Source organism: Nymphaea colorata, unplaced genomic scaffold (assembly GCF_008831285.2).
Source record: "Nymphaea colorata isolate Beijing-Zhang1983 unplaced genomic scaffold, ASM883128v2 scaffold0579, whole genome shotgun sequence".
In the NCBI taxonomy this organism is placed as follows: Eukaryota; Viridiplantae; Streptophyta; class Magnoliopsida; order Nymphaeales; family Nymphaeaceae; genus Nymphaea; species Nymphaea colorata.
Window position 1 is genome coordinate 21,744 of NW_022205085.1, and position 25,943 is coordinate 47,686.

General features: G+C 38.0%; 1 protein-coding gene across 1 annotated transcript; it reads right to left on the bottom strand.

The window, feature by feature from the left end:
• Positions 1–3,505: 3,505 nt before the first annotated feature.
• Positions 3,506–23,579, bottom strand: LOC116245220 (uncharacterized). The gene is made up of 11 exons (XM_050075504.1): positions 23,544–23,579; positions 21,904–22,100; positions 21,103–21,202; positions 20,913–21,029; positions 14,519–14,575; positions 11,188–11,345; positions 5,987–6,089; positions 5,616–5,827; positions 4,716–4,840; positions 4,497–4,628; positions 3,506–4,245 (listed from the first exon to the last, which is right to left on the bottom strand). Exons 1-7 carry the CDS (start codon positions 23,574–23,576, stop codon positions 6,083–6,085), a joined length of 669 nt encoding a protein of 222 aa, XP_049931461.1. The 5' UTR covers positions 23,577–23,579; the 3' UTR covers positions 3,506–4,245; positions 4,497–4,628; positions 4,716–4,840; positions 5,616–5,827; positions 5,987–6,082.
• Between the last annotated feature and the right edge of the window lie 2,364 nt (positions 23,580–25,943).

Below are 25,943 nucleotides of genomic sequence, written 5' to 3' on the forward strand. Positions count from 1 at the left end.
GGCACTTCATGTCCCGATAGGGCATGGAGGGATATTTCGGGCGACTGGGCAAACTCTCCTTCACCTTGTCTCCGTTCCCCAATAGTCTCCGTCGGGGCGTCCTCCCCTTCTTCTTCGACTAGGTACATATGAAAGCATCTACATTCGTGGCCCGATGTCCACGGTTGATCACAATGGAAGCAAATATTTTGATGTCGTTTTTCCCTTATTTGTTCCGGGGTCAGACGACGAATAATAGGGCGGTTTGCTGGTTTGGTTAAGTTCTTCCGGCCGGGTTGTATTTCCGAATTCGTAGTTGCTGCCCCGTGAGGACGAACCCCAGCTGCCCCTCGCCCGAGGCTTTGATATCGCTGCTGCTTTTCCTCCACCATATGGGCTATCGCAAAACAGTCATGCAAATTGAGGGGGTCACATGCCTTGCACCTCAATATGAATTTCCTCTTTGAGTCCCCCAACAAAGGTACCAATCAAAGCTTCTATTGGCCATCCCCGAACCATATTGCTAAGTTCTTCGAAACGCTCCTGGTAGTCTTCAATCGACCCCGTCTGACGTATTTTGGAGAGTTCCTGATTGTAATCAACATAAGCTGAAGGTCCGAAACGCGCCGCCATGGCTGAGATCAAGGTCCTCCTATCTGGTCGTCCGTGTTGAACCATGTCAAGGACGCAGCATCAACCATGTCAAACAGAGATTGAATGAGTCAAGGAACCATGTCAAGGACGCAGCGTCAACCATGTCAAACAGAGATTGAATGAGTCAAGGAGTGTCATGAACTCATGATGTATTGAAAGCATGTTCAAGTTCATGCAAATTGACGCAACATGGAAGCAATGAAAGGCCGGTTGTTTCATCAAAACAGAATCATCAGGCTGATAGCCGGCTCAACCATTAGATTCATGTAAAATTTTTTAAACTTTTCATTTACAGTGCACATAAGATTCTGCAGTGGCTCGAAAATGGTTTGAAAATTAATAAACTGAATGTTTCTAATGAAATCACATCCAGATCTAAAAGGCATGATCTTTGTGATGATTTATGAATGACCTGGATATAGCCCTGAACATGAGTCGGGTTGAGCTCAAGCTCAGTTCGGCACCTAAAATACTCAGCTTGAGCTCAGCTCGAGTTTGAGTCGAGCTCAATAAATTGGGCTCAAGATCAATTCGATAATAATTTTTGGAGCTCGACTCAGTAATAATTTTTGGAGCTCGACTCGGTAGGCTTGCTTGTCATTAGCAAGATTCAGCCGCTAAATTCAATACTGAACCACCCAAGAGGGATAAGTAGAATAATGGCAGAGAGAGAGAAAGAGAAAGCTAGAGAGAGAGAGAGAGAGAGAGAGAGTAATTAATGATAGTCATTGTTGCAAGTCCTTTACCAAAAAATATTCCTTTCTTGCCTCTTGAATCTCTCTCTTTACACCTCTAACAGGGAAGTCTAGGTCCCAAGGAAAAGATGTCTGTGCATGCCAACATTTGAAACATCTGAGGGTGTCATGAACTCGAGCTCGACTCAATTAACTAAACTAGTTCCTATGAAAAACTTGAACTTGACTTGTTTGTTGAAGGTGTAGGATCAAACTCAGGTTTAAGAAGAGCTTTACCAAATTGAGTCCGAGCTATTCGACTCAATGTGCACCCCTACCTAGAGATCAAATTCAAATATTTTTCTATTGGTTTTCTAAAGCTGCTGATAATGCCAACCAATAATACAGTATAATAAAAATACCATCACAAGGTGAAAAATACATAATATCATAGTGTTATCTCAAAGCTTTGCAAGTTAAAAAATGATATTTTCAGCAAACTTGAAATGTATGTTTCAACCTTATGTCTTTTTTTCTCATAGATGAGATTCGTTTGGTTATTTCATAGATTCTATATAATTAGGCACACAACACACACACAATGGCATGATCCTCAACCAAGCCAAACAAATGCCCCTATTAATAAGCTCTATTTATTTTTATTTGTGTGCCTTTGTCCATTTGGGAGGTCTTTGAGCCTCGCTTGTTGTAATTGTGAACAAGCCTTTTGTCGTGGCTTCTTGAATCATTTTGGCCGGATTTTTACACCTCTATGCTTCAAATTCAAATCAATGTGTGCTGGAGCAGTCATATAAAGCAAACTTCACATTTTTTACTCATTCAAGAAAAGAATCCAGATCATGCTTTCACGACACCTTCAGTCAATAGGTGACACAATTATGCCTTCCATATGTGCATCTTCCGAGCATGAACATCCATGTTATCTGTTTACAGAAATACTTATTAACACCAAACTGGTTTCCTCTTATATATTTCTAGGTTTATGCAGTTGATAATTGTTTACACTTTACACTAATAGATGAAGAATTTTGTCCTTCTATCTGTTTATCATATGATTAACATGACTAAGAGAAAGGATTTAAGATTTTTTTCCTACCATTTAATTTGTGCGGTAATTATTTTGGTGTCTGACTTTTTTATTGATTATGATACAATATCAATATTCGGCTAAATATTATGTTTATATTCATTATGACAGAATATTGTTCTATGACTTCTTTAAAAGTTTTTCAGCTATGAAGCATGTGCTTCTTGTTTAAAAGCATGTGTGTCACCTTAAGAAGGAGCAGAGCCTTGAAGGACGTTTTTTGTTTCCAAGAACACCATTCTCACTTGCACAAACTGCAAAATGAAAACCAATATTGCTAACAAATGAAAACTTAAAATTCGAGTCAGGTATTCTTTTGATCCAATAATTGTAAACTAGAATAAATCAAATTTTTTATTTCTAGATAGCACTATATTTTGAAGTCAATGTGGTCAACAGCACTTTTTTGCATATTGATTCAAAAGATGAATGAAAAATCCCATAAATCACTAAAACAAATCAGATATTGATGCACAAAATTTTACAGTAAATTGCTTGCTCTGAAGCACTTCACTTTGAAGCATGGAGGTGTAACATGACTTGACATAAGAAAAGGAAAGACTGATAAAGCATCCACCTCCCATCACATTTGACTTCTGAAACCCAAGCTATAGTCCTTAGAAAAGTGAAAGCCTTTTTAAGCATCACCAACATCCTGATCTATGCAAATGAGGATACCGTAGCATTTTAGACATTGGTAAATATTTTTATGACAATATTTTATAAAAATTAATCTCCCTAATTTTGGGAACTTATTTATATGAAAAAAACCAACTGATCATAGCATTCATGCTTTCAGTGTCCTATTCCCTTTGTCTGGGCTAGCCGCTAGATATGGACATATTCATTAGTATTGAGATAGTTTCCTGTTAATTATATATCTAGCCACATAAGTCAATTAAGTTGCACAACTGTGCACGCCGGTAATAAAATTACTGACATACTAGAGAACAGAAACAAACTGAGGAACCACATAAACACTAAAAAGGACTACTTCTGATAGTCCAATAGAAAGGTTAAGCACAGGATACTGATAATGCAACTGGAGTGAAGTAATGACAAGAAATCAACCAGCAGTTTGATAACCAAATAACCCTTCAAATCATCTTAATTTCATGCAACAAAATACAGAACCCAACATCTAAACGAAGGAAAGTGATTTGATTTTGAACCTGATATATGTAATCTTTAGAAGTACGTCTTGATACAGATTCTTTGAGTGCATTAAGCAAATATTTTGCTGACAACGAAACTGCAAGTGCAAGAGAAGCATCAGGAGCAAAACAAGCATTTCTGGTATTTTTTCCTCAAATAGGAAAAATGAACTGGAAGATAGGAAAAGAAGCACACCATTATGAAGTGAAACTGCTTTTGGTTGGTCTATGCAGTCGATATCAGAATCAAACTTATTACAGCAATCTGCTTCGCCATGCAATTCGCTACCACAAGTAAACATTATGGTGGCAGTTCAACCGCGTCAGTATGGGATCACTAACGCAAGCGACATTTGAAGGTGGTTTCTCCTCAAGCATTAAGCTTGAGATGTTACACCCTCTCTGCATTGGATAACACTGATGACAAAGATTATCATTCATTGGTTCCACAAAGGATCTATTCCATGCAATCAACCTCTTTATCAGGGTATCAGTCCAATCATGTTTAGCAACTGTACCCACCATGCCTTGCTTATCACACTGGCTATTATTATGAACATCAAAATGGACACTGTATATTACTACAAGAGAGCTCTTACCAGTAACTAGAAGCATCTAATAGATTTTGTCCTGGGATGGAATGAACCTTGACATCGCCAAGTGGTACATTGCAATCCTGAAACTCAGTACCACTTTGATCAATTTGATCTGTCGTTTGCAATTGTGACATGAATGAGTACAGTTGTAAGTAAAGTCCTAACTACTTGAATTTCATTTTCAACTGTTAACCATTTATGCCAGCAAAGTTATAGGTAATCCACAAAAAAGTGTGTGACCACTGCACTGCACTTGCTTCTTCTCCTATATGAAGCTGAGGAGAGTAAATAGTCTTTCTTCATGTTCTTCTATAGATTGTCTGATACCTACCATTAAATTGTAGAACTAGTGGTGGTGCAACGGAAGAGAGCATAAATCGCGAGTCCTCTGTATTGGGCCAATGAATGAGAAGACTTTGCAACCAAATACATCCTGACCATACTACAACGTTCTTGATTCCACCTGCACAGCATTTCAAGCAGCTATTCAGATATGAAATCCCTTAAAGATTTTTAGATTCACAAGCGAGTTTGTTCCAGCAATGATTACCTGCCAATGTGCTAAAGCCCATGGTCCTCTGATTGTCGAAAATATCTGTGGAACAATGTATGGCCTTCTTTGTCATTACAACAACAGACCCTATGACTTACATGGCAAGAACATGAACAGCATCTCTGCAGTGCAAAAACATTATTAGGATTTCAGAATCGTTCTCCTTACCTCCAACATCAGTTCCACCAAATATTTCACCTAAAAACATGGGAATATAGAAGAGATATCATGGCACCTAAGGAACATGTACAGAAAAATAAAAAAGAAAGCAATATGCAGGAGACAAGAAACAGGCAAAATTACCAATAAGAATCTCAAGATAAGTTGATATTTCCATGCTCCAAAAAATTCAGTATCCTTTACAAGGTATCCTCAAAAATTCATCTCATGCTCCAAAAAATTCAGGATCCTTTACAAGGTATCCTCAAAAATTCATCTCTACAAACATGAACAGTATCATGAAAAGTAAACTGTCAGGATACATGTACCGCATCCTCATTTCAGACAGAGAGAGAGAAGGATTCCACATAAATTAAGTTTAAAGAAAGAAGGTTATTGCATGGACTGCAAAGTGCATGATCAAGTTACGTAGTCCCACTTCAATCCACTGCAGTGTCCCCCTTGATCCAGGAATAACGGTTGGTTAGCAAGCTGTCCCCATCTTACATTTTCTCCAACATAACAAAGATTTGGGAATCCAAAATAATTCTCAAACTGAACCAATTCCAAAAATATGATAACAACTGCAGGCATATAGGCTCTATGAGTAAGGCAACATGACAAACAATGGAGCAAGTGCATGTTCATGCTCGGAGGAATAGCAGAATTAGCAGTTGAAATATCATTATAAAGTGCATCTTCATACCAAATGGTGTAGCAGAGTTAGCAGTTAAATACCATTGTAAACAAGGATATTTCCAAAATCATTTGTCAGTGGTTGATGCACTGGATTGGTATCCCTAAGTTGCAATGTAGCACCATAAAATGCATTTTTGCAGAAGGCAATGCGTGAGTTACACCAATATTATATCCACAATCTAATCTGCTTATGCCAATGGAGAGTAGCGTTGCAATTTCCTTGCTGGCTCCTTCTTTAACATATGCATCATCTGCAGCAGGATAAAACAAAAGCCTTGTCTTATCTAAACGAGCCTAATATCCAAAATCTCACTTGATTTTGCCACCGGGACATGATTCTCCATTTTATTGACTTTCTTCCTTCTCATCAAGAATGCTAAACAGAGTAAAATCAAGTAACTTGCAATTACCTCCACATAGCTCAAGTTGAACTTTCTTGCTTCCCACGACATCACGGCCCCGTCTCTGAAGTGCTGCCAATAGCATCTCCATAGTCCATGAACATCCTAGTCCCTACATGAAGGACATGTCAAATCAACTTCAATACCCATTGACTGGTTAATAAGCCATACAGCAAAATAGAATATGCTATAGCCTATATGCAAAGAAGATGCCTTTTATCAACAGATGTGTGTGAGGTGTCGGATCCAATACTGAGGATCCATTTTTCTTTTCTCATTTTTCTGTCTAAGAGGTGAAGAGTCGATATATCATATACACAGCCTGGTTGAGTGGACTAGTCTTCAGTCTATGTAATAAACCCACCTCTTACTTTTAAGTTTCAACATGGCATATATATTGCAAGGGGATTAACTCTAATGATATAGATTATAGAGAACTACACGAGTTCACTGGGAGCTGGGCTCCTGTCTTACTTGGTTGAGTAGAACATTGTAGTGTCGGCGCTAACAACATGATAAGTGTCAAAAAGTGGTATTACAGCGTACAAACCACTGCCTACAATGATTACTTGTACAGTGAATCAGTGAACTATCAAGGTAATGAATAGCTATCAATCACCAACCATTAAAGGGAAAAAGAATAAGAGAAACTCAAATAAATATCTATTGATATGCTATCAATTCCTCCTACAGTTGGAATTCATGAATACGAGAACAAAAAGATGAACATAACTTGTTTTTCCCAAAGACCATAATAAACTTACCACAGAAATTGAATAATTTTGGAGCGAGTACACAATTTATGGAGGTGTTTCCTTAAAATTTTAGTTTCAACAAGTAATTTTAGCAAATGAGAACCAAAGCCCAACGAGTTTCCGAACCAAAGAATTTCTGAACATTTAATGAAGCAATAAGACGGGATAAAGCTCCGTGGTCAAGAGAAGAAAATCTAGGTATCATAGACTAACACATGTGCATACCCATGTTCCCTCCACAACACCACCCCCCCCAACCCTTTTTCTTCCTTGCAGTCGTAGAAGAGTAAGAAGAAGACAAAGAGGCTCATCACTTACTAAGCGCCATTTAATCCCCTTATGGATCTAAGCAGTGAAGACCTAGTGGGGCAGGATACAAACAAGGAGTAAAAACATTTGGAAATGATAATGCAAACCACCAATACAAAATATAAAGAATAAGAAGAATGAATCTGCGGATATGTATGGACGTGCGAATACTTCCTTGTCAAGTAGTCATGTCCTGCTTCCGACAGTCATTTGGGAAAGTATGCGCTATCGGCAATTTTGACTCCATTAAAATATGTGCACAAATTATATGACTTAGCATTCGAGCATTCAATGAAAAAAGTGATTACCATTTCATCATTCAATGAGAAGGGAGATACTTGACAAAAGTATTTAGGAATGTTAGAAGTCATGAAACACATATACACACATATACATATAAACCATATCCCTATAGCATCACTGTTTTGAAGCCAGCTTATAGTATCAGCAAAAGTGTTCCAATATTTTCAAAATACACCAAAAACAAAAAATGTCAAGATATTATCATGATATTATCCTGAGATATTTCCAATATTTTTCTGAGACTTTCACAAAAGCCTCCTCTCATATATTTGAGCATGTGAATTTTTTTCGTTAATTTTCATGTTTTCAGAAAGTTTTTCTATTTCTTTATAATAGCTAATAGGAAACTTATTATCATGTTTATTTTGTTCGTTCTTCATATTTTTTCATTTAAAACTTCTAAGATTTTTTCCCTTTCATTTTCCCACTAACATCCAAATTTTGGCAAGAGCTCGGAAAGAAAATTTTGCTGAGAAAATTGCGAGAACAATGTCTCTGGTTATGATATAAATATATATAAATAAAGAACATGTAAATTATGATATAAATAAAGAACATGTAAATTATTTCATCAATAATTATTATAGATTACAATTTTGTATGTAAGAAAACAATATGTTATTTCTCAGCATTGAAAATTACAAATTTACATGTGTATCGTCTAATTTTTTACAAATAAAATAGAAAAAATATGCGAGGCGTGAAGTCTAATCGCCCGAGGCAGGAACCGACTACTGGCCTTGCGGCCCTCGCTGTTACCCATTTCAAAGATTGCCGGCCATGCAGTTCTCTACTGTCTAGTTCTGATAGCACATGGTGCTTTTACAATCTTCAAGTAACAGTGCAAGCACATTTTCTCTTTCAGAAAACCTTGCCTTCCATACGAGACCCTTGCACTTGGTCGTTGAAATTGAACCGGCATGTAGTTCTTTCTGCTCCAATAATAATGAGTTAGATATAATGCACATCTCGATGAAAACTGAGAACGAAAAAGGTACGAAAATGTTAATGTTTTCGCCTCTCCAAATTGTACATCCCTGATCCCCGGACAGTCATCAACGAACCGTATCATCATTGGTGCACTAAAGTATCGCAATCAGAACCATCACAACTCTGATATACACCAACAAACAAGAAACCAAGAAACAGTCGAAAAACAAATTCCCAACAATAGACCGCCACTCGTCACCCAGCAAACTGCTAAATACGAATCAATAACTAACCTCCAGTATAAAATAAAAAAGAAAAGAACGGGATGAAATCCACATGAAGATCATCCAACAAAAGCCAAAGAATTGGAACCTTTCCGCCCCGTGACGCCGGCAGTTCTTCATCTGCACCCTGCACTCCTGCAGGCACGACGAGTCTATCTGGACGCCGGAAATGATAAGAGCGATCCCGCACATCCTAGGCTTCCGGCAAAACCCAGTCGGAAATTTAAAACCCCCACCGACCTGCTCTTCGTTGAAACCAAAATGCAAAATGCACGGTTTTTGCTCATTTTAAGCCTGCACGTTTGGTCGTTTGGCCGTTTCTCCTCCATTTTCCTGCGGACCCCACCTAACCAATGGGACTTCTTTTTTTTCAAAAATATTTTTCCTTTCATCATTTGCATGCTTGGAAAACAACATGAGAAGAGAAGCAGTGATATTAGTGATATTGTAAATCTTCTAAAGCATTTGAGTCATATTCATAAATTATGTTACAATGTTTCATAAATTTATTTCAATATATATTTATAAAACATAACAATTTGTTACTGTTGCCAAATATGCCCTTAAATACTGTTTTACGGCAAGAGCTTTACGTGAATGTGTAATGAATATATCTTAAAAATTGAGTATTATTGAAACATTATAACTAATATACCATGAATTTACCTTAATCTTTAAAACAACTTAGTCTCCACAATATTCTATTCTATTGCTATACATTAAATGGACATCATGAGAAAGGGTCATTCTTCCTTCAGCCTACATCAATGCCCAACTCTAAGGAATTATCTTTAAGCAAAGTCTGTAATTTTTAGTGTTTTTCTCTATTTTATTTTTGTATTTATTTTCATATCTGGACACTTTTGCAGTTTGACCAGATTGGCGCTAGTTTGTTGACTAGCTCCAACGGCTTCTTCTAGAGCTGTTGGATCTATCTAATGGCTACTTCTTTATTATGTTGTTTTGTCCATAAACAAGGGAGAAATCCCATTTGTAATAGAACTGTTCTAAGCAGTATTTTTTCTGTTTATTAATAAAACTTTTGCCCATTTCCTTCCAGCTTCGCTGTTATTCTTTTGTGCTCCTTCCCGGAAAACTCATGCGGAGGGGCGAGCCCTCAATTTTATTGACAAAAAATTGGATATTTACAGCCAAAAGCAAAATCCTCACACAGAGATGCAGACATTAGAGACCAACGATGGAAATGGGGTCCCAAGAAGATGGCTGATGAAGCCATTCTTGGTAGCCCCTTTCTTCACTGGACATGAACAATAGAGCACAGGCCTCGCTCGCAGGCAAAGTGTCATCGACGTGAATCCTGAATAACTGTTCCGAAACTTCTTGAAACGACCCAAAATTCGTTGGTCTGGATGATTTCGACCAATTGATCCACCTTTTCTATTTTCTTTTGTTAGATTGCACTACAAAATTGCCTTGGAGCTCTCTGCAACATTGAAGACATCTGTTTAGCGCCCAAGTTTCTACTGTATTAGGACCGGAGATCGTCCTGGTAACCGAGGTGAACGGGAAGGATCCCATTGCATGTTGGTTAACTCACCTAGTAGTATTACAATGATCAGCATGCAATACCATACTGGTATATTAGTAGTTTATAAAAGTATACGATATGGTACTATGGGACCATATCATACAACATACTATTATATAAGATATGTTACATATATTCTTAAAAATACAATCATTACAAATTATTGTTAATTATTTTTTACATGAAGTGGCCGGATTTTATTTTTAAAAATTTGACAATTATGAACTAAAAGATTTCGTGGCAAATGTGCAACACTGCAACTCCACATCAGAAAAGATTACTCTAGATTTAAACAAATCGGGTAAAATATTTGTTAGTTTCTATTTAAGCTCTTTGTGTAGTGGTAGCACAAAACCATCGAAGGGAATTGGCAGTAAAGAATATAAGTTTACGGTAGGTGTAGAGTCCATAATCACAAATATGTTTTTTGCATTTTAAACGGTGGCATAATAATACAGCGAGTTGGAAAAAAATGGAGAAAAAAAATCTTAAAAATTTAAAAAAAATAAAATAAATAAGAAACCAATACAACAACATAAAAAATAAGTAGATATGCAACAAAAATAAATAAATGGAGACAAATCGTTTGGCACCAAAAAATGTGAAAAAAAAATACCTAAAATGTGAAAGGGGGAGATGGGGAAAAATTGCAAAAAACGTCCTTTAAATTGGTCTTTTTTTTTTTTGTGTTGGCATTTAAAAAAACAGCAGTGTTTTTTACCGTTTTATTCGGCTAACCATTTTAGTTGGCTGACTTATTTTTTGTGCTTGTAACACATTTTTTTTCCAAAAACAGAAAACGTATTTTTTGAGACTACGAGATATATTGCTCACTATCACTTTGTCTACGTTGCATGTGAATTAGATGTAGGCTACTGTGGTCCAAGAGTTTTTCATACTTTTTTGGTATATCCATAAACCAATATCTGTCACACCCTCAAACATTTTTTTAAAAAAAAAACATCAAGCATCGAGGTGCGACTACACAACAATTTTAAAAGAGATGAGTCAAGCAATGCGAAACAATGGGCAAGTTTTCTATTAAATAAGGAAGAGACGGAGAGGAATCAAAAGTCTCACCTGAGCACCACCGCCGTCATTCTCGTCGCCGCCCAACACCTCCGCTGGCACGGGAGACCTCCAGGAGATAGACGAGGGAGAAGAGGGCGGTGTCGGGCTCTGTCGCACGAGGAGTTCGGGTCCGGGTCTGGACCCTGACCCGATCGTCCTGCAAAAGCCTAGCGTTACAATGACAACTTGTTAATGTTTTCAAATAAACTCTTACGTGCACATCACAATAGAGACACTATGTAAGTGTATAATGCATCTATTCAAAAAATCAAAAAATTGAGTGTTGACAAGTGTATCATAAATTTACCCCAAACTTTATAACGAGATCATTAAATATCTTCATAATGTCCTGCTGCCAATTGTAAAATGACCACTTAACGACATCATGAGAAAATGTCTTCTTTCCATTGACTTATATCGATGCCCAAATATGATAAACTATATTTGAGCTCAAATGAGACCCTTGGTACAAGATATTAGCACAATTGCACAATTTTGTTATAAATATACATCAATGTTTGAGACAATTGTAAAATATACATCAATTGCTTATTCATCGCTACTATTAGCACATTTTTTTCCAAAAACAGAAAACGTATTTTTTGAGACTACGAGATATATTGCTCACTATCACTTTGTCTATGTTGCATGTGAATTAGATGTAGGCAAATCTCTCTCTCCCTCTCACTCTCTCACCCAAAAAGTGCATTGCTGCCCGAAGCTTTTTGCTTGTGTCAAGATGGTGACGCTTGGGAGCTACTAAGGTTCTCTATTGTACAGTCTTGGTTTGATCATGCACATCCACAAGCACTGTCACAAAACATTTGAGTAGTAATCTATGACAGTGTTATACTTTATGAAGTTAATAATCATGATTTTGTTAAATTTATGTGGTGATTTATTTGGCCAGCAAACTCATTGGATCTGGAACAGCAATATGCATTACAAGAATCGATCCGCAGAAATCATATTCTGTACAACAGGAACTGACGAAACCCTCCAATCAAACCATTTGCAGCCCAGAAACATTTGGTCTAAAAAGCCAGAAGGCAAAGGGTGAGGCGACCGAATAGATTAGCTTTCAGATCTTGCTGGGTGGACATCTGCAAGCGTCAAAGTTAAATCTTGGGATACTTAATATTTTGTTTTGGAAGCATGCTGAAACCTTCCTAGCCAAACGCCGACCCAGATTCAAACGAATCAAGGCCAATTACAGAGACCTATTTCAAACTCTGGCAAGTTTTTTTTCCTTGCATTAGAAACGCCTGATGCTCAGAACCATGGAGATACAAGCCCAAGAAGCAGTCAAGGCGATGTTTTTGATTTTTCATAATATTGATAATACAAGTTAAAAGGAGTTCGATGTTCTTGGTGAAATGATAAGAATTGCAACAAAAAGTTGTATTGCTAATGACATTTAAATGGAATTGGGATCACTATAGCTCCCGCAACATTTTACCCATCTGGAAAACATTTTCTGATGTATTTTGAACTTTTGATTCCTGGTTTTTTCTTTTAGCATTTTACAACCTATTTTGAAGTTTTAACACCGTTTGTGTAAGAAAATTAGCATAGAACTTTAAATTTTGCTGTTTATATAATCTAAGAAACAACACTGTCAAAAAGTATATTAAAGAACATCACTGAGAGGGTTAATATAACAAACAAGGTGAAGTATCTTAAAGAACATCTCTGTTTCGAAATCTCATGGTATCAACCATCCATATTGCAAAAGAGGGAGCACCGATTACAAGTCAAACCATGCGAAGGCATTACACCGAGACACAAAAGGCAACGATACCCTAAACAGGATGGAGAGATGGTTGAAACCCAACTTTCAGTTGGGTGGTAAGATCAGAAACTATATTTGACAATGCATGAAATATAATTCTGAAAGTGGAGTTTCAATATCGACCCTACTGCATTGCAATTTCTGGCAAAGAAACACCACCTGTCGTAGTAACCACAAGGTCCACAACACTTACCCATTATCCTTATAACACCCTAACATCCTGTTTCCAATTAGTGCCCAAGAGTGCGGCACTGGAAGCAACCGGCTATAATACCGAAGATGCAGGTTCAACCTGCACCTCTTCAAAATTTTATCGAAAAATATGACCTTTTTGCAAAAATACATTTTTGATATTTAATATTCAGAAGTACTTTAACAAATAGCAGAAAAAAAAATATTCAAAATGGAACCATTCATTTCTTTCGCCTACTTCACATAACGTGAAGAGAAATACAACTAAAGCTACAAACTTGCCAAATAAACGATTGAAAATGACCATTCCGATTCAGTGTAAAGGAAGAAGGCAATGCACCAAGGTAAGATACCCTTCGCAATTCTACAACTAAATCTAGCTCACTTGGCTCCAGTGGCACCTTCATGCTGATATCCAATGGCCGACCCACCACTCACTTGGTTTAACTTGAACCCACAACAAGCAAGGTCACCATATCTAAGTTCTTGGATCTAGATGCTGAAACAATCACCTATCGATGCAGCAAAGAGTGAATTACCACACCACCAGCAGACGCCTGGTTTGCAGCACGATTGCTGCCAAAATTTTTCTTGTTTGATTCTCTTGCTATCCTGGAGCCAAACTGGAGACCAAGAACAACCACCAGCTACTTCAGGAGGAATATGTTACAAAAACAAAACACAGACTCCCCTAAGTATTATCAACCAAGAAGCCTAGAAGAGCAGAATTTTATCAGATGACCAAAAATCGTTTCATATAGGACATGAGATTGGAAGATCCAAAACATTTGACATGCAAATTCGCAGCCAAATAATGCATAGAAACTCAACATGGGTACATAAAGAGCTATTATGGACCAAAAGAACTAGAGGAACGACATTCAGACATCCGACCGACAACAGTCTAACTACATATTTTACCACTTCCACAAAATTATCAAAGACCTAAATTTCCGTTGGGGCTTTTAATCCATGTCCAGTGAAAAAATATAAAATTTTCATATAGCGATAGTCAGCCCACAGAACTAGAGACTCAAAGTGAATGAATCGACCCAAAAGAAGGTGGCGCAATTTTGGCGTGACCCAAGGATCTTTTAGCATGAAGAGTAAAGAGTTTTGACTATAGAATGGCTGAGTCCAGCCGAACTTGATTTACAAAATATAGAACTCATTACTTGTAAGTTGCAACCCAACGCTTCCTTGCACTATTTAATGCAACAAACGTAATAACATATATTTGCTACTGGTTGACAAGCCTATAAGACCGGCTTGGTTTCCCGGTCTATGTTATGAAGAAAAACAAAGCACCTCTTTCTTTCTATATTGCATGAAATATGCAAAGGGAAGCAAATATACCTGGATTGCTCTCTTCGGTAAGGTAGCTGCTTTATCCAGTCCCAGCAACCAAGCAACCTTGAAAGAATATCAGAACAAATTTTCAGTAACGAATTAGCATAGCCACTTGCTTCCTTGCAATGCTAGTGAAATCTACAAAACTAAAAATAGAATCAAGATTCAATTGCAAAGAAGAGAACTCTGTGTATCCTTAGGCCAATTCTGGGAATTAAAGAAACATGGTCATGCCTAAAGAGGTGCAGCACCCACATGGACGAGACACTGGTGCAGGTGACACAATCAATGCATGTCCAGTGCAGTCTCCCTCTTATGAACAGCTCTGCTCCATGCACCTGAGGACCCCTCCAGGGAGCTCCATTTTCTGTTTTATTTGATGCACTCCCCCCAGCAAGAAGAGTGACTTCAAGCCCTATCCCTCTCCAGCAAGCTCCCCTCATATGCCTCTCCAGCAAGCTCCCCTCCATCGTCCGACTAACACCCCCACCAACAACATTACCCCCAACCTTTCCCACCATCCCCCCCAACCAATTCCAATGAAAACCCATACCCTTCTTCTCCCTCTCTCCAGTGGTGTGTTCTCTGCCTTCCTCAATCAACAATGGCCCTCCATCCTTTGGTGGCTTGTATCAATACCTGTTTTCATTTTGTTTCATTGTTTGTTACCTCCTCTGTCCTGCCACTAGGGGTGGGCATCATGCCGGGTCGGCCCCGAAGCACAGGCCCAGGCCCGGCCTGATATCCCAGGTCCCGGCCTGATATCCCGGGTCCCGGCCCGTTTGAGGTTCATCCGACGCCCGGCGCTGCTGATGATCCTCCGACAGTCGTCCAGCGTCACCGTCGAAGACGCGGAAGGGGGAGCGGGAGACGGAGGGGTGAGGGAGGGGGAGGGGGAGGGGGAGGACCGGAGGGGAGCGCCCGACGGAGGGGGAGACTGGGGAGGGGGAGCGGGCCGGATCGGGCCGACCCAGGCTGCGTCATTTGACCCGGGCCCAGCCCAAGACCCGGTTTTCCTGGCCCGGATCTGGGCCCGACCGGGCCGGGTACCCGACGGCGGCCCGACCCGACGCCCACCCTTACCTGTCCCTATATATGCGCGTTTTCTCATTTTCTGTTTTTCAGTACGACTGTCTGTTTTCAGTTTTCAGCATGAATGTATGATTGTGTTGTATATGCGTTATACTTTTTTATATACCATTATGCTGTTTTGCATATGTGTTCGCTGTTTTCAGACATATGGATACACAGGCAACTCAATCCTATTTCAGTATGATTGTTATATTTTCACTTTTCAGGTTTGTTGGTTGGTTGTATATATAGGCTCTTTATACAGTTGCAACTTGTAATACTGTTATATATATGCTTTCATAATCTTGAATCTGTCACCACTGCATTAAGTTCCATAGGTTAGCTACTTATGTTACACATTTCTGTTTGTCAGCTTCAAACAATTGCCAAGGGCCATTGCTTCCCGACAGACAGAATGTCCAGTTCTGCTAGCCAAAACTGTAATCAATTTATGTTTGATTGTCTGTTTTAGCCTTTTATAGGCATATAGCTGTGTATTTGTTCTAATTTGTATATAATGTCATTTCGTAACTTTTGCTATCAAATTTGAGTTTTGAATGTAAAACTTGCAAGATGGCTAATAAAGGTAAAGGAAAGCAAATGGTTTTTTTATTGTATTGCAGGAGTATCTTCCTCTTGCAAATATTAGTTCCTCAAAGCCCGTCTCACAACCTGCTGCTGTATATGCAAATGAAGAATGACCACTATGGACAGGAATAAGTGTGGCCTCAAAACATGTAGCTGGTGGTCATGGAAATGTGCACTTAATGTGTGGATTTTGTGAGACTTCATCTATTGGATCTTATGCAAGAATGAAGGCACATTAATTGAAGTTATCAAATTTATGCACTCTTGCATGTAAAAAAAAAAAATTCATACAAAAAAAGTTAAAGAATTCAAGAAGTTGAAAGACGTAGAGATTCAATTCAAGCAAATATATTCAACCAATCAAGTGCTTTAAATGTTCCCAGGTCTTTTAAAAGTGTTGATCTACACAAGAAACGAAAGACATGTTACAATGCTTGTGAAAGAGCAGAAACAGACAGGAAAGGAATTCTTCTTTCCTATCTGCATTTCTTTCAATGTAGTAAGAAATCTCTATTGGAAAAATTTGGTGACTTCATTTGCAAATTACAAATTGTCTGTATATGTGCCTCCAATTTTAGAAAGACTATGAACATCAATTCTTAAAGAAGAGAAGGATGACGCTGAAAAGAATTTAACTTTGAAAAAAATTTTGTGGAATATAGTTGGTATATGATTTGTCTTTGATGGGTGAACAGGCAGTAAAAACTAAAAACTATTGTCATTGCATGTGCCCAGCCAGTGTTTTCTATGACAATTGATGAAACCTGAAAATATAAAAATGTTAAATATTTGAAGAAATCATTCAGAAGACAACAAACAAGTTGGTCCTAATAAGGTAGTGCAAATGATACTTCTGCCTGTAACACAAGAACACACATAATCCACCAAGAGAAAAAAAATATCCTCGAGCACATGAATAATTTTCATGGCCTGCAGATCTAGAAGGAGATGTTAAGCATATCAAAAGTTTCATTGTTAATCATCAACATGCATTTGTTTCTTTTTAGTAGTTATTCTAACTTGAAATACGTCACATGGGTGTGGGGTGTGGGTGCAGGATATGGTATTTTTTTAAAAAAAATAGGTTATATATATATATATATATATATATAGAGAGAGAGAGAGAGAGAGAAACCACTTAAGATCCTTATTCTATATTTACATTTAAGTAATTTAAATTTTTTGTATTAGGACTAGTTTAGTTAAGTGCATATTTTAAATGGATAGTTTTGGCCCGGTTTGGCTTACCGCACTGGATGTGCTGTGTCGAAGAAGCACCAGCACTAGCATTGACATAGGTGCGGCAGCTGTTTAGGCGCACCCATGTGATATACTTTGAAATTGTTAAAAATTGCTAAGACATGTTTTGCTTCTATGGTCTGTCATTGTCATGATGAAAAGAGTTAAAAGAGTAAAGAATGCATTTCTTCTCATGGTAGTTGATAAAGATTGGAATTTCTGTCGAGCTAAAGATGAATCCAAAACTCAAGCAATGCAGATCAGTGTGGATTATTTGTGGTGGAATAAACTTTCACACTTAATTTTACAAAGCCAATTTAGGACATGTTGAGGGAAGTTGGTCAGAAATTTTGTCAAATGTAGGATGACATGATTGACCAAATACAGTCTATACTTTGAGCATGAGAGAGAAAACATTGCACTTAGTAGTTCAAAGTTTCTTCATGACATACAATCAATATTGGTTGAAAGATTGGCTAAGAGAAATACACCTCTACATTACGCGGTTCATTCTTTGGTTCCAAAAAATTATTCCAAAATTTGGAGCTGTTAAATATGATCCAAATCAAGCTTACGAGATATTTAAAAACAAACCAGCATGCATAGAGGCTTTTTGCACATCCTTACATCAAAAGACAAGCTACTCTTGAATATGCAATGTTCTGTATTGTTCATGAAGATTTAAATCTTTAGATGCAATGGTAGCAAGGGAAGACGAAGTCCTAAGTAAGATGAAGTCCTAAGTCCTTTTGACTGGTACGTATCCTGTGGATCAGAAATATACACACTCCAAAAACTTGCAATGAGGTTACCATCTCAGCTTGCTACTATCATGTTGCAAAGAAAATTGGAGCACACATTCTCAGATATACAATATCAAAAGGAATAAACTCACTAGCAAGCATGCAATTTGTGATTTCTTTTACAAAAGAAAAAAGAGTATAGCTGTTGTATATTTAATATTTCTTTGTGTTATTTGGTTGATTCAATAATTTTCTAGCGTTAAATAATTAGACTAAAATCATTATGCTTCTATTTTATGGCTATTATCCTCAAATTTTTTATTTTCATGGTGCATTTAAAAGCAATTGTAGATCATCTAAATTTTGGGATGTAAGCATTTGATCTCAAGGGAAAGTGTGACCCCATACTACTAACATGTTTAGTCAAACTAGCTATTTCTTCTTTTGATGATTTTAAGGATGACACTGAAAGCACGGAAGGAACAACAAAAAAGTCATCAATATGAGTCTGATGAAGTATGAACTAAAAACTATCCTATTGGAATTTGGTTTGAATCATTGACAGAATGATTGGAATCACTCACTAGAATGATAGATTCTTAGTTTTATATACTTAATTGATGATTTTATTGTTTATGGACAATTTTGTATTATATATATTCCCTTTCCGCACCCTCCACCTGTGTGAAAATATGGCCTGCTTACACAGAAAACCACCTAAGGACCATGAATACACCAAGGGCTTGCTCCCCATTCCAAGTCAAGAATGTATCTGAGTACCCTAAAATTCTAGACAGAAGATTGCAATTTTTATGTTTCAATTTAATTGATTCTCACGAGATAAGGCATCTGTAGCATCAATGACTTTTTTTTTTGAATCATGCTCTTTAACTATACAATAAATTTTACAGACTTATAATGATAGCACATTTCATTACAACAGATTGTGTGTAAAGTAGAAAAGGTTCTGTTAGAATTTAAGGTGGAATTAAAGGGTTGAGGGCCATCTTAGTTCTTAGGCCTGGCAGGGTATTACAGTAGGTTTGTTAAAAATTTTGGACTGCACGCTGCACCCTAACTAGCATATTGAAGAAGGATCAGTTGGTGGAGCACTCAAAGTAAAGCTGCATTTGAGAGACCATCAAAGAATACATCAAGGCATGTGACACTTGTAGACGGCACAAGTACAAGACTCTACGCTCTGCTGGCCTTCTACAACCTTTGCCCGTTCATGACAAAATATGGGAGGATTTGTCAATGGATTTTATCAAAAGACTGCCTCGATCAAAAGGGAAATAAGTTATCTTAGTGGTGGTAGACAGGTTATCGAAATATGTGCATTTCATAACACAGCCAAGGATCTGGCTAAGGCTTTTCAGGATCATGTAGGAAAGCTGCATGGAATCCATGTTGGTGGTAAGTGATCGTGACCCCTTGTTTGTAGGTAACTTTTGAAAAAATTACTTCGAATTGCAGGGAAACCAGGCTGCAAATGAGTACTGCATATCATCCACAATTGAATGGTCAAGCGGAGGTTCTAATCAGGTATTGGAAACATATCTGAGGTGCTACGGAGAGTACCAGCCTCATAACTGGATGGAGTATCTCTCTTGGCCTAAGTATTCCTATAACACAGCCGAACATTCTGCCCTAGGAAAATCCCTTTTTGAAGTGGTGTACGGGCGGCCACCACCTGACCTACGTCGCTTCCATCCTCAAGGGGAACGACAAGGCAGTACAATAAAAAGCATTGTTATTCATTCCCAAGAATATGAGACAGGCCAGTGGGTCTAGTTGAAGAACTTTCCTGCAGGAAGGGTCCAGCATCGATCAGCAGGAACCCATACATTGTCTGTAAGGCATTCAGGTCCCTTTAAGGAGATAGAAAGAATTGGGAAATTGGCCTACAGGCTATAGCTTCCAAAGAGTTCATCAATTCATCTCGTGTCTCATGTCTCCTGCTTGAAGGCCTGCTATTCTAGAGCTGAACCAGATGCTGCAGCCAACCCACTGCCAAGTATTCATTCAGGAGAACTGTTTCCATTCCGAGTGCTTCAGCAAAAATTTTACAGAAGGTCAAATCAACCTTGCACAGCCTGGCTGGTGGAATGGCAAGGACCAGAAGCTCCAAACTCATCATGGGAGGACGCCACAGCGACACAGCAACAATTTCCTGAGTTCATACCTTGAGGACAAGGTGTTGGTCAAGGGGAGGGCAATGTTAGCCTCTGATCCTGAATCATCTTATTAGTAATAGTATAGGTCACGAGAAGAAGGTGTGGTCGGGTCTTAGGAGCAAACAACCCATTTTAGACCCATTTTTCCCTCTTATAAAAAGGGATTGATACTGTATTAGGAGGCCACAACTTTAACAACATGGACCCTCTCTTGTGCTGAGAGAGCTTTTGGCCCCAAGTCAGAGGTGAATTAGGTTAAGTGTGTTGTGTGTGATTTTCTTCATCGCAACTCTGTTAGCCGGTGACTAACAGAAGGTGCACCACAGAACCAGGATTTGGAGGGCGCATATCTCTTACATGAGGATGATACACAAATCAACAATAACCATGGCTATCTCAAAATTTTGATGGCTAATCCTCCTTATGAGACCAAGTGTAAATCAACAAAATAACAGGAATACCATGAACAGAAAAACAAAAGGGCACACTCCAAACGGTTGTGAAAAGTTGAATACAAAGAACGAGAATAATAAAATCGACCCAAAAGTAAGTCTCAGAATTTTCCATTAACAGAAGAAGTACCTCTCTTAGGATTTTCTTATCGCCTTTGCCAGTCGATTGGTCAAGATCAGCAATCTCCCACAGAGGAACATCTAACAGGTATCTTATAACATTCTCATCCAAGAAAGGGAATCTAGCCTGAAAGATGAACAGATAGCAGAATATTGGGCCAATGTGATTGACTTAAAGAAAAAAGAAGGGGATGAAGTACCTCTTTTCCATGGTCAGAAATGCATCTATCATCTCTGCCAAGGTTCCTTTTCCAGATTCTTTGCATATCCAACTTCAGCTCCTCCTGCAACGTGAGCCAACTGACAAACGAAGAAATGAATCTAGAAAGTTCCAACAATGAAAACCAGGAACTTGCATAACTGCAGAGCGTATGATTGAACACTACAACAACACGAACATTTAACAAAAAATATAATAACCTAGTATTGAAAACTAGGAGTGTGCTTCTGTTTCAGTTGACACCACTATACCTGCAGTCCCTTTTGCGTATCTGTTACACAGGTGCCTATACATATGCTTTGCATATAGTGAAATGAAGGGTCTGGTTTGTGCTATGTGTTTTACATGAGTTGATCAAGGCCATCAAATCTGTCACATCGCCAATGTTTGTGTCCGTTGTGCATTTAAAAAAAGAAATTGAACAAACATTTGGGGTGTGATGTGTCATAGCCGATGCATGTCGGAACCAAGACATGTGCACCGCCAAAACTTTATGCATCTTCGCATATCCTTCTAACATAAGATCAGAGTAATAACCAAATTCAGCCAATTCCACCAAGTTGAACTGAAGATAAATGAGAAGGCTAACAGCTACTTAGGTTCAGGTCAACCAGATGAGATGCACCCAAGATGTCGCTTTTACAAATAAAGGTGCAATATCTCCAAAGCAATTTGATGGCACATAAGAAAAATGTTTATAAAGAGGCACAACATGATTTTGTGCATTGCAACTGTGAATAAGAAAGCGCAATTGCAGATTTCCATTTTAAAGAAAGCTTACCCTCCTTGCCTATATTTAGTTTTGTGTCTACCATAGCCAGCACATTGCTCATCCGCACCTGAACCAACCAATAAAATTCTAGCTTCTGATTTGTACTTATGACGCTGAGCGGTTTTTTCACAATTTCCAGAAGCTCCTTCATTTACCCAGCCATCTCCACCAGCTGCCAACCATAAGGCTATCCCAATGTTAAGGTCCTAGATAGCATCAGGAAAATATCAGGCTCTAACCTAGATGGAGTACAAAGAAAAGCAAGTACCTTTTCAGGTAAAAATTATGATTGAAATTGCACAAGGTACAATAGAAACAAGTTAATGAGCAGCACAACCCCCTAAAGCTGCATTGCAGAATAACTTTTCATTATCAATGAACAGAAGAGGAAGCGGCACGGCGTCTAGCTCGCTTACATGTAGTTGGATCATAAGCCACTTGCTAACACAACTCAAAATAAGGGCTCAAAATAAAAAATAGAAAGAGTCATACTTCACAGTAATTTCTAACACCAAATTCCAAAAACTCTAAATAAGATGATCCAGCCTACTATTGTCAAGACATTCTGTTACTATATTCTTTGTTTCAGTTTTCAAAATGCAAGTCTCACCAATCACTGCAGGTGGTGAGCAGGTGATAAAAGAGGAATGTAAAGGGCATCAGGTTGAAGACCCAGGATGAAGTCCCAACCCTGCCATGCTGTTGCTGGAGTTTTCCCATGGTGTGTCCCGACAAGGTTTGGTGGTCAAGCCTCATCCTTAGTTCCAAAAAGAAAAGGGGCAAGTTTAGCCACAATTTACCAATCTGCCTTCGCAGCTTGCACTTTCTTTTCTTTCTTTTTTTTTTTTAACTTTTACTGACAAAAGCAAATATTTGATAAGGAGGTGTAGCTATTTCTCATCCTCACCACAAAGGAAATGAATCAATTTTTTTATTTATATGCAAGGTAAACACTTTTCAATCCTTCATCCTGCATGAGAACTTGAAGTAGTTTTTCTTGCTAAATAAATTTGAAGAGAAGAGGAAAAAATCATCATTAGCGCTCTACAGTGGATAAGGATAACCCTCGCGTAGATATGCATGTTTTATTGAAGAGCTGGAAGATCAGTTCAATCATAGTATCGTAACAGTGATGATCCAAATAATGATGAACAAATATCCACTACTCTTGCCATTTGGACTGTCTGAGTGTGTGCATTGAGATTAAATTGCTATTATGCATTTCAAACGCTTCTAATTGACTTCAGATATGACTTTGTAATAGCAACAAATTATTTTATTTCCTTTTTGTATGCATCTGTTTGCATAATTATTATCTAGCTTAGTTCTCTTTATTAGTATTATTCCTTCACATCACTACAACATTAAATCTCCAGTTTCGCTACCACTTGAAAAGACCTCATATTGCTAATACAACATTAAACCTCCAGTTCTAGTGCCCACTTGAGAAGACCCCATATTGCTTAATTTCCTTCTTCGTTTCATGTGGATCCATGTTTTTCATCAACTAGGAAACATTATTCACTCTAATAGCATATAAACAATCTCAAAATAAGTCACAACATAATTCCAAGCAATCGCGATATTTTGGACATAAGACCATAATCTTATTAGAATTCAAGTTGGGTTCCATAACAGAAGCTACTAACCATGTATGTATTTGCTGGACTAATCAGTGACATAACATGCTTGACTCTGAATCCAGCTTTGACAGATCAGCATCAATTTCCACGAGACGCCATCTGCATTAACCAAAAGTTAAATTAAAGCCTCGGTATATGCAGGAGAGAATGTTGGTATTACAGAAATTCATTAACTTTTAAAAGAGGATAAAAGTTTGCAGGTACTATGACATCTAAGGGACCACCCATAAGCAAAGAGAAACTTTCCATATAAAACAAGAAATTAGTCCAGAAAATTTAAGAATGAAGGTCTTTAAGTGAAACTTGTGAAAAGCAAAATTAACAATTTTATGGTCAAAAGTAGGACATTCATACAAGGTCTTGTTAGGATAAAAAATTGTGAATGGATGCTTAGTAGTTACTAGGATTTTTTTGATGCAGGAACTCCAAGGAAATATAGCCAAGCATTTAAAGATAACAAATGAACGTTGTACCTATGCCACATGGATGAGGATTAAGGGGACTCAATCAAATAAACAAAGCAAAACTTATGGACATTGTCAAATTAAGTTATGCACAAAATGCACCTCTGTGTTAGCAAAATTCAGACAAGGATAAATGAGGCATTTTGAAACCAAATTTCCTACAGCTTCATCCCAACTCTGATGACTTATAAAAAACACAGTTGAACAAAATGGAAGTTATTATTAAAGAACAACAAAGTCAAGGACACAGCGTCAACCATGTCAAACAGAGGTTGAATGCATCAAGGAGTGTCATGATGTATTGAAAACATGTTCAAGTGCATACAAATTGACTCAACATGGAAGCAAAGAAGGGCCGGAAGGAGGAGCACGCTGCACAGCAGGGCACGAGCAAAGGTAGCAGGGGTGAGGGCTACAACTGAAAAGAGTCAAAGCCCTAACCCCTTTTTCGTTTATGCTTTAACAGATTAACGAGCTCTGTCGCCGGAGGGAAAAATGCTCTGTCGCCGGAGGAACGAGCTCTGTCGCCAGAAGAAAAGCTATGTCGCCGGCCGTCGAAAAAGCTCTGCCGCCGGTGCTTCGGTGCTTTGAGAGGGAGAAGACGGAGGAAGATAGATAGGAGCGATAACGGCACTTTTACGATCGTGCCCTAAATCGTGTTTTACAAAAATTTAAAAAAAAAAACAAAAAACATGGACAAAAAATGTCCATGACGCGGTTTGACTACACTTGACTCGCGTCAAACGGAGTCACGTGCGCATCCAAATATGACGAAAATGGTCGGGTGCAGCTGACCGTACCCAACTCACCTTGATTCCGTATGGGTGTGAAGCCAGTCGCACTCGCATCACGTCGATGCGGGTGCATTACCAAAAACAAAGCATTCATGTGACTTAGGGTGCAGGTGCGGGTGCGGGTGCCGGAGCGGCAAATCTCAAAAATTTTAGGTGCGGCAGTGCGGTGAGGAATTTTTTTATTATAAATAGTTTTTTATGATAATATATATATATATAATATGACAAAAAATTGTCTATAAAAACAAAATGAAAACTGCCATCTTTTACCTTCAAAATGAAAAATTCAAATAATAATAACGTTTAACTTCAAAATGAAAAAGTTCAATATAACAACGTTTAATAACTTATAAGTTGTAACCGTGTTGTACAAAAAAAATAATCTTAAAATGTCATAACAACTACAAAATTTGATGCACAAAACAAAATAAACGTGCTGAATCTAAGTTCCAGATAGACTATTATGAAGAAAGTAAAACCAAACAAAAAGAAATGGTTAAAAATCGAATCTCTCATATTGCCCACAAGAATGAAGAAACATTATCATCAAAATACTAATCAAGTAATACTGGTGAGGCTGAGCGACAATGGATGCCATGAGCACCAACCTTCTTCCTCCCCAGCCCTTCAGCCCTTCTACTTACTGCCCACCCATTCCGCATTACACACAATCACGCCATGGTTAAAGAGGAAACGCTAAACAGGTAAAAAGAACATGCTAAACAAGTAAAACTGTAAAACAGTAAAAGTCGGTGCAGGCTGCAGCAAAAAAAAAAAAAAACTGACTTAATCATTTTAATGTTTTAAAACAGAACACTTAGAAAAATTGCATTATAGCAGGCTTAGTAGCATTCATAAGTCTTGAGTGGCTGAGTCTTGATGACAAACCAAAAAAATAGAAACAGAAAACAAATAAAATCAGTCAAATGAGACATTCACTCATTTAGATGGCATAGACCAAACTAAGATGCATCATTAAAAATTTTAAACTAACATCTAATGAAAAACGAACAAACGTGAAAACGAACTCAATACGATGCACAATATATTAATAAAACAAAGAAAGGGACTGTAAGATGGGATTTGAAGAACCAGAGAAAGCGCGGCTGCCGAAAAAAATCCTACAAGCTCTTGCGGGCAGGAAGAAC

Coding starts and splice junctions, on each gene's coding strand:
- LOC116245220 (XM_050075504.1), bottom strand. CDS start 23,576: ATGTCACTGATTAGTCCAGCAAATACATACATG. Junction 21,203..21,903: donor ACTAAATATAGGCAAGGAGG/GTAAGCTTTCTT, acceptor TTCGTTTGTCAG/TTGGCTCACGTTGCAGGAGG. Junction 21,030..21,102: donor TTTCTGACCATGGAAAAGAG/GTACTTCATCCC, acceptor TTCATCTTTCAG/GCTAGATTCCCTTTCTTGGA.